Source organism: Raphanus sativus, chromosome 2 (genome assembly GCF_000801105.2).
Source record: "Raphanus sativus cultivar WK10039 chromosome 2, ASM80110v3, whole genome shotgun sequence".
NCBI classification, from domain to species: domain Eukaryota; kingdom Viridiplantae; phylum Streptophyta; class Magnoliopsida; order Brassicales; family Brassicaceae; genus Raphanus; species Raphanus sativus.
The window spans coordinates 31,496,857-31,506,463 of record NC_079512.1 but is presented as its reverse complement, the minus strand read 5'-3'; the positions used below and the strand labels follow the sequence as shown (position 1 = coordinate 31,506,463).

Sequence of the window (9,607 nt, the reverse complement as noted above, 5' to 3'; positions counted from 1 at the left end):
ATTATGAAATAAAATTTAAGTTTTTATAAAAAAAATTCACTCCGCGCAGGGCGCGGATTATTACCTAGTTAAATTAGTATATTATAAGTATGAAGCATCTCAATTAAGTTTTTTTAAGTTTTGATATGAAAATGTATAGCTTTCAGTTTTCATAGATCAATAGTAATATGTAAGATGTTAGGGGTACTAAGTGGCATGATAAAATATGAAATCAAATCATTCTATTTACTGATTTGGTATAACAATCGTGAAGCTTACGTATACCATTTTCATGTATATCACATCATATAAATATAAATTCTGAAAAGAGCACATATCTACGTATTTTCAAAACATATAGCTTGTGTGCACGCACGTACGTGTGACTAAAATATGTGAGCCTCACATTTTGTATGTTAGCACTGAAACGTTACACACGATAAATAGAAATGTGTTCACTATATTTCCAGATTCAACATTGGTACTATTAATTCTATTAACAAGAAAATAACAGTCTTAATTGAATCTGGAAATACTATTGAGTAATTTGACCCTTGAAAAAAAATTGACTCCAAAAGCGAAAAGAATATTTAAAAAAAAGCAAAACCAAAATTGAGTATTTTTGTACTTTCATTTCATTACCTGACCGAAAACAACAACCAATGATTAGCTGGAAATATTATTCGATCACGTCAATTTTCATTTTTGTATTGCGTTGGAATATTTTGATGGTTTGGTAGTTTACACAATATCAGTATCCTCAAGATCGAAACTACATAAATATATTGATTTTCATCCTGAAAACTAGTGAGCTCTATTGACAAAAGACTAAAGGGTCTTGACCATTCATGCTAGATTTGCTTCAGACCCATTTTGTTTTGTTATAACATACTGTACTTGATTGTTATGCATAAAAGATAGTCCAAATACAAGTAACATAAACTCTGTAAACAACAAGGAAACACATTCTGTGGACACAAATTACAAACATGCAAAAGTTCAAAACTGCAAAAAAGAAACTTTATTTATCAGTTCAGTCAAATATCAAAGTTCTCCATTTGAATGCTGCTCTTAGGAGGCACGTATTCACCAAGATACCCACCAAGATGATCAAGCAACAAGGATTTATCAATCTCCTGATGATGAAAGCTCTTGCAAACATAGTAAAACACACTCTGCACAAGCAATCCAATCAGATTCACCACCACAAGCACTCCAACCAAGAACCCACCAGCGACAATCCTAGTGAAGACTCCGTGATCTTCTCCGCCACGAACCACCACCTTACCAAAAACTCCAGAAACGACTCCACAGAGAGCAAGATAGATGAAAACCATCGCACAGGCCATATAGGTCTTCCCTTTAAGCAACTCGTAGCTCTTCTTCATCGCCGCGAAACCGTAAACCGGCTCAAGAACAGAGACCACGCTAGCTAAATGCCACAGAGCAGTCATGTAAACATGAACGACCAAGAACAGAACGAAGATCACAACCAACGAGAAGACAGCTAAACCCACGTTCTGTAAGTCGATCGCCACGAGCAAGACCAACAAGAAGATCAAGAACACGGTGTTGTAAGCGAGCATCAAGAGACAAACCCATACGAAAGTGACGAAGAGTCGTTTGAGGACGAGAGGGATCGCAGAGAGTGTGGAGGAGAAAGAAACTGGCTTTGAAGTGTAGAGAGAAGCGACGGTGAAGACGACGGCGGCGGTGGAGAGGAGAGAGAAGGCGAAGAGGAAGAGGAGGTAGGAGAACTGGAAGACGAGGAGGAAGGTCCATGCGTGTTGGGTTTGAGACTGAGGGTAAGTGCTGAGCTGAGCTAGGATGGGATGCGTGAAGAGGGAATGTGCGAGGATGGCGAAGGAGAGAGGGAAGATTAGGGTTAGGGTTATGAGATAGAAGGTTTTAGGGGAGTATTTGGGGACTGAGGTTGATTCACGTAGTATTCCTCTGATGCTGAGGTGTTGAAGCTCTTCTGGGGCAAGATCCATGGCGGGTTTTGGAGAGTTTTAGAGATCTGGGGATTGATAGAGAAAGAAATGAGTTTTGTAGTTTTTGACGATTTGGTCGAGTCTTGAGAGATTTTTTTTTTTTTTTTTTTAGAAGAAAGGAGGAGGATGAAGAAGGTGGCATGCTTAGTCAAAAAAAAAAGAAGGTGGCATGCGTGTAATTTTTGGAAAGCTTCATTTCTCTCTTGGGAAGACAAATTCTTAATTCAGACAAAAAGTTAAGTTACCAAGTACTTTTCAAAACTCGAGAACAAAATTATTAAATTAAGAAATGATAAAGCAAACGGAAATTTGGTTTAATATTTCAATTTTTTTTTAAATTATCTCTATTTTTCTTTTCAAAACTAACTTCTGCAAAAATACAAAATATATTAACACATATAGACTATTTTGTAATATAATTATATCTTTGATGAATTAAAACTAGTGTTCAATGCTAATACATTTTAATTATAAAATAAAGGGACCCTAAAATCATATATATAATGCATCACTTTTCTCTCCTCTAAAGGCATCCACATCAGCATTTTTTAAATGAATGTGGGTCCCATTATAATAGATTCTTTTAATTCTAAAATAATTGCTATACTCAGTTTCGACGCTTCCCACTCCTTCTTCGTCGACGCCTCTGTTTCCTTCATCTCAAATCATAAAAGAATCGGTATATCTTTTTAGGTTTTTGAGTTGAAAGAATCGGTATCTATTTTGATATTGAGGATTGCTACTCTTCTCCCACCGCTTCACCACCGCATCTTCCTCCGGCCCTGCAACTCCTTCCTACTACAGCAAACCTTCGAAGAGCAATTAACACCACTCTGCTTCGTCTATGTGGCTATCTTACACTTTTTCTTTGTCTCTCTTTTCATCGGAGTCTCCGGATCTATCTTTGCAATCAGTTTCTCCAGTGGATCTTCTTCCGTTTACCGATGCGGCGGATCTAAAGACACTTCACGAGTGTCTGGTTCATGGTTATCGTCGTGCCGCTTTGAGAAGCACTTGGTTTACTTCTGATCCTGATGCTCTTCTAAGGTAAATCTTATTAGAGTCATACATTGTTTCAAGATTGTCAAGTAACTGATATTACTTTGGAACACAGCCTAAAGCCAATGAAGATTAACTGAGATTACTTTGCTTGACTCTATTTTTATCTGCTTATTTGGGATTTGGAATCCAATATTTTTTTTTATGTTGACTGGAACTTTAGGTTGGAATAAGTGACTGGATTAGCTTTTAGATTTTTCATTGGACGTTCAAAGGATGCAAAGAAGATGGCTGAGCTTGAGAAAGAGATAAAATAACATAGAGATTTTGTACTTCTTGATGATGTTGAGGAAGAATATCTACGACATCCTTTATAAAATGTAAATAAAAGAATTCCTCAATCTCCATTTTTCATCAATGACTTTCTCTGATTGATTCATTTATCTCTTCTCTCTTTATAGGTTGGCTTTCTTCAAAGGAGCTTTTAAACTCTTTGAAGATTATTATTATGTCAAAGCCGACGATGACATTTACTTGAGACCAGGTACTTGGTGTTGTTTTCTTCTACTGCTTCTTCACCATATAGTATTCAAATTCCTTTTCTTTTGTTCAGATCGACTTGGGACGCTTCTTGCCACGGAAAGCTTTCATCTCTGAAGCGTTTTATATCAGGGGGTTGAGAGTAGGAGGGATCTTCAACGCCTCTGCTTCATCTCTGAAGCGTTTTGTATAAACTTCTTCCGCTCCTTCACTCGATTCTTGATCACGGGTCATCTTGGTTTTCTTTGTGGAGGAGATCGAGTTAGCTGATGCAATTGACGATAAAGTAATAACATAATCTATTTAACGAGTGTCCAGTCTCCATAGTTCTATATCTTTCTACTTTATTCCCTTCAACTTGTATTTTTGTCTGTGGATATGTAATACTGATTTTTTTTTGTTATTTTGTTATGAACTTAGGATGCTGATTTTGCGTACTACAAGAATGTTTTCAGGGAAGATTGCAGAGAGAAATCCAGTTTTTCAGAAAAAGGGTGATGAGGTATCATAGCATACCTGACTTTCTCATAGTGTTTTGTTTATTTATAATCTCTTCTTATATATTTATATTGCAAAAGTGAGAGTGTTTTCACATATGGAAAAACAGCTGACCCGTGAATTACATTTTCATCTTTTAACTAAAAAACCATTCACCATATGGGCTTTATGCTGTTAACAGAAAACACCTGAAATCAACTTGGTGTACTTATAGTTGTATTGTCAGGCAAATCATATTATTTCTGTGCCACTTATGCAGACAAGTTTGGTCAAGCTCTGGACTGCATCACACCTCTTGGAAGAGAAACAGGTTTCTGTGTTTTACTGGCCTGCCAAAGACAAGTGAATCTGAACCGGCAGTGAGAACATTTATTTTACTTGAAACATGATCTAATAAGTACTTGAATCGTGGATACGACACTGGAGAGAAAGAACCAGGAAGATGTATATATACATCAATGAGAAATGCGTTGGTGGTGATTCTGGACGTGAAGTCTACACCTTAAGTCACAACTTGTTGTTGGCTCATGCTGAAGCTGTGGAAGAGTTCAGGAAATGTGCAAAGGTGATATCTCTTTGAGAACCAAAATATATTAAATTTTCTATTGATCAGACGTGTGGATTCAAATCAAAACAGTGCAAAGATGGGAAGATTGGTATAGTCCATAGTCCAATGTGGTTTGAGCCTTACAAGAAGTCTAGCTCAGATGAGATAGTGAAGAGAGCTATGGATTTCACTTTAGCATGTGAGTGTCTTTAGGAAAATTAGCTTTTAGCGTTTTTGAGTTTGGATTCGAATAGTTTCTTGCATGCATTTGGAATCAAATGATCATAATAATCTTTTTAGATATATTTAATTAAAGCTCATGATTTGTTTAATGTGGCATTTGAAATGTTCAGGAGAGACAGCAGCAATTGGCTGAGGTACAGAGGAGTCTTTTGCAGACACAAGCGCTAACCAAAGCTCAGACTTTTATTTCTCATGTACATGTGACTTCTGCCAATTTCACAGACAACACCCGACCTTCACCGTGTCTGGAGTGAACGAAATTCCTAACAAGGAGGTATTATAGTATTACCTAATCTAAACGTTAACATATGTCTCATCTCTTTTTTAAACTAACTTATACACCTCTCTACAGATTTCTACTCTTAATGCCAAAAAAAATGTACAAGTAGAGTATGGGGAATCATCAACTTCCACTGCTGCCACCTATACCTGAACTAATGAAGCGAGTAATGTTTTCACATGAAAACAACGTGAACCGAACCCGTTTCTTTATATTACTCTGTTGCTATGCATTGCTTCTTCAAGACTTTTCAATATTTTTCCAATTTCATGTTTTTTAATAGTAACAAAAGGGTTCACGTAATGGCAATATTACGTTTTATTGTGCAACAACAATTTTGCCCGTAAGAAAATTACACATTTTCCGCAACTTCATTAAGCATAATAATAGAAAAAGAAAACCAAATCTCTTCTTCTCAAACAACTCCAAACACTTTTCCAACCTTTACTTCTCTACTCTAACTCTACACACCACCACCATCAACCATTTTAAATCCCACAAACTTCAGTTTTGCTAACATCCTCGCGCATGCGCGGGGCTTCGCCTCTAGTAAACTATAAAAAATGGTAATCAAAATTTAAAATTTCAAGTGAAAATAGCAAAAATACTCTTTTTAAATGGAATAAAAAGCATTTGTTGCTGATGCATATACAGAAAATCAGTATATTTAGCAAAATAAATATTTTGTTGCTAAATTATCTTGAATATATAGCATCGAATTTAACTAAGAAACTGAATTAACCGAATTAGATTGAAAAAGACAGACCGGAACCGAACCAAGTGCCCATATAAAAAGATTAGATTTATGTCAGAGACATAAAACAAGTCTCACACTCTCTAGTCTCTACTCTATGCAAGAGTTTGTAGAAGAAGAGCTTCGATGGCATCATCACTTCTTCCAAAGTCGAATCGTTTCCTCCTCAGACCTTCCGAGATACCCAATTCTCTCTGCTCTCTTTCCTTCTTCAGATTAATCTCTTCCGACCACGAACCCGATGACTTCTCGCCCCCTTCTCCAGCATCACCTTCGCCTTCTCAATCTCTCGTCAAATCAATCTGCTCACTGGTCTGTCACACCTACCTCCGTCAAACCCACGTCACGCTATCCCCACACCGCGTCAACCTCGACCTCGACGCAAACTCTCTCACCCACGAGCAAGCCATCACCGTGGTCGCTTCCCTCGCGAGCGAAGCTGGCTCGATGGTGGCTCTCTGCTTCTTCCACTGGTCGCTGGGCTTCGAAAAGTTCCGACATTTCATGAGACTGTACCTCGTAACCGCCGATTCGCTGATCGCCAATGGCAATTTGGAGAAAGCTCACGAGGTGATGCGGTGTATGCTGAGGAATTTCTCCGAGATCGGGAGGTTGAACGAGGCCGTTGGTATGGTTATGGATATGCAGAATCAAGGGCTGTCTCCGAGCGCGATGACTATGAACTGCGTCCTCGAGATTGCGGTTGATTCGGGGTTGATTGAGTATGCGGAGAACGTGTTCGACGAAATGTCTGTGAGAGGGGTTTGTCCAGATTCCACTTCTTATAAGCTGATGGTTATTGGTTGTTTTAGAGGTGGGAAGATACAAGAGGCTGACAGGTGGCTAAACGGAATGATACAAAGAGGGTTTGTTCCTGATAACGCGACGTGCACTTTGATTCTTAGTGCATTGTGTGAGAGTGGGTTAGTGAACAGAGCGATATGGTATTTTCGTAAGATGGTTGATTTAGGGTTGAAGCCAAACTTGATCAATTTCACGTCTTTGATTGATGGGTTATGCAAGAAGGGTAGTATCAAGCAGGCTTTTGAGATGTTGGAGGAGATGGTTGGAGTTGGTTGGAAGCCGAATGTGTATACACACACGGCTTTGATTGATGGGTTGTGTAAAAGAGGATGGACTGAGAGAGCGTTTAGGCTGTTCCTGAAACTCGTTCGTAGTGATTGTTACAAACCCAATGTGCATACTTATACTTCGATGATTGGTGGGTACTGCAAAGAAGATAAGTTGAACCGTGCGGAGATGCTGTTTAGCAGAATGAAAGAGCAGGGGTTGTTTCCTAATGTGAACACGTATACAACGCTCATTGATGGTCATTGTAAAGCTGGGAACTTTGGTAGAGCGTATGAGTTGATGAGTTTGATGGGTGATGAAGGTTTTAGTCCGAATATTTATACGTATAACGCTGTTGTTAACAGTCTCTGTAAGAAATCAAGGGCGTCTGAAGCTTATGAGTTGTTGAATAAGGCGTTTTCTTGTGGACTGGAGGCTGATGGAGTTACGTACACTATTCTTATTCAAGAACAGTGTAAGCAAAGTGACATCAAGCAAGCTCTTGCGTTCTTCTGTCGGATGAATAAGACTGGTTTTGAAGCTGATATGCGTCTGAACAACATATTGATAGCTGCATTTTGTAGGCAAAAGAAGATGAAGGAAAGTGAGAAGCTTTTTGGGTATGTGGTGAGTGTTGGCTTGGTTCCAACGAAGGAGACTTATACATCCATGATTAGCGGGTATTGCAAGGAAGGTGACATTGATCTAGCTTTGAAATATTTTCATAACATGAAGAGACATGGTTGCGTTCCTGATAGCTTCACCTATGGTTCACTAATAAGCGGTCTCTGCAAGAAGTCCATGGTAGATGAAGCTTGTAAGCTTTACGAAGCAATGATTGACAAAGGTTTATCTCCTTCTGAGGTGACTCGGGTCACATTAGCGTATGAGTATTGTAAGAGGAATGATTCGGCCAATGCAATGATGCTTTTGGAGCCGTTAGATAAGAAGCTTTGGATTAGAACGGTTAGGACACTTGTGAGAAAGTTGTGTAACGAGAAGAAAGTTGGAGTTGCAGCTCTGTTCTATCAGAAACTGTTGGAGAAAGATGGTAGTAGCCTTGATCGTGTTACTTTAGCTGCTTTCACAACGGCTTGCTCCGAGTCTGGTAAAAACAACCTTGTTACTGATTTGACTGAGAGAGTCTCCAGAGGAGTAGGCTAGAAAGTGTTTATTCTATCTCACATCAGTTGCTTTGAGCTCTCTCTGTTTGGAAGAGCAAATATACACAATTTTGTACCATTTTACTGATGTAAAAGTAGATTATGACCAGTTTTCTCAAAGATATCAACTTTGTACAGAGACCTGACAGGCTGAGTTTAATAAAGTAAGAATAAGACGATCATCAGCTAAACAAACTAAGATACTGGATAATAGATGAAATCATGAAAGAACGAAAAAAGATAACCGGATTTAATTAATCGATGAAAGAAACAATAAAGATAACCAACACATATAAGCGGCATAAGCTTCTTATCTAATGGCTCTTGTTCTTCCTTAGGCTGCCTTTTCTTGTTTGCCTCTGTTGAAGAGATTGCTTCTTGTTTCTCTCGTAGAAGAGATCGAATTCAAGATTTGTCTTCTTATTTCAAATCATAATTTTATATATTAGACTAATCTATTATGTTTTTGATGAAATTTCAACATTATAGAAAAAAAACAATTTTAACATTTTATAAGACGGCAATTGGATGATGCTGTTTGGGTGCCATAACATGGACATTCGTAGCATGGGATATTTATTTGCAATCTATTTACTCGATCTACCAAATCGATGTCTTTTAGATTAATGATGAACTAGTTAATGGATTTAGATGGTGCATGCTTAGTTTGAGAAAATGTTATAAGAGTTTATTGGCACTTCATTAAAGATCTAGATGGCCATTGGTGTGCTATGTCCACATATTGTGCACAATGTTTTCAAAGATGACTGAAATTCTTGAGTGTTTGTATGCGTTTAAGTTGGATTTAGTCTATGTTTACAAATTTGTAGATCAGTTTGAAGTCTTTTGTGTTTTTATGCGTTAATTAATTTTATGAGCTTGTCGAATCACTTACACAATACCGTTATCCTACGGTATATAGTAATGAGGAACATATTTCATTGATTGTTGCTGAAAATGGAGAGACATAAACTTGATCAGGTTGCATATACATCCATCAATGAATCTCTCCAAGACCTTGCTGAAAGAATGGAGAAGGGACGCAACCAAGGTCGAAGTCTTATCTTGATTTCAGGTGATGGAGGATTTCGCAACAAAGTGGAGTCTCTTAGATCCTATAAGATGGTTGTGAACTTCATTAAACCTCGAGAACTTTCTATTTGTGCTTCACTTACAAATCAAGCTATGTCAGTCAACATAAATACAATATTTGCTGGAGCTTCCATGTGGCATTGTGTTTTAAAAACACCATAAAAAAAGAGAAAAAAACTCCAGAAAAGAGAAAAAGATGTTGAAAGGACCCGTTTGGAAACCAGTGACAACCCTCATGATTATGCTTTAATTTTTCCTTTATTATCTTCATTTGAACTTCATAAAATAAATTATAATTATAAGATAAAACCGATATATTTTTAGATTGCTCATTATTCAGAATTTAAACTAAAGTAACCGTGAAATTGAGTGTATTCAAATAAGAACACATATAAGGAAAAATTTAGTTTACGTCTTAACCAAGTTAGACCCTCATCAAATGTCGCA

The 9,607-nt window shown here is 37.6% G+C and overlaps 2 protein-coding genes and 1 pseudogene across 2 annotated transcripts; 2 read left to right on the top strand and 1 right to left on the bottom strand.

Moving 5' to 3' along the window:
* Positions 1-874: 874 nt before the first annotated feature.
* LOC108840949 (uncharacterized) lies at positions 875-2,066 on the bottom strand. The gene has a single exon (XM_018613749.2). It carries the CDS (start codon positions 1,971-1,973, stop codon positions 1,017-1,019), a length of 957 nt encoding a protein of 318 aa, XP_018469251.1. The 5' UTR covers positions 1,974-2,066; the 3' UTR covers positions 875-1,016.
* LOC130508689 (probable beta-1,3-galactosyltransferase 12) lies at positions 1,972-4,761 on the top strand (annotated as a pseudogene).
* A 1,160-nt stretch (positions 4,762-5,921) lies between these two features.
* LOC108824755 (pentatricopeptide repeat-containing protein At4g19890) lies at positions 5,922-8,241 on the top strand. Its single transcript, XM_018598150.2, has one exon. It carries the CDS (start codon positions 5,961-5,963, stop codon positions 8,067-8,069), a length of 2,109 nt encoding a protein of 702 aa, XP_018453652.1. The 5' UTR covers positions 5,922-5,960; the 3' UTR covers positions 8,070-8,241.
* Positions 8,242-9,607: the final 1,366 nt, after the last annotated feature.

Excerpts from the sequence above, each read along its gene's own strand:
- LOC108840949 (XM_018613749.2), bottom strand. The coding sequence starts at position 1,973 with ATGGATCTTGCCCCAGAAGAGCTTCAACACCTCAGCATCAGAGGAATA.
- LOC108824755 (XM_018598150.2), top strand. The coding sequence starts at position 5,961 with ATGGCATCATCACTTCTTCCAAAGTCGAATCGTTTCCTCCTCAGACCT.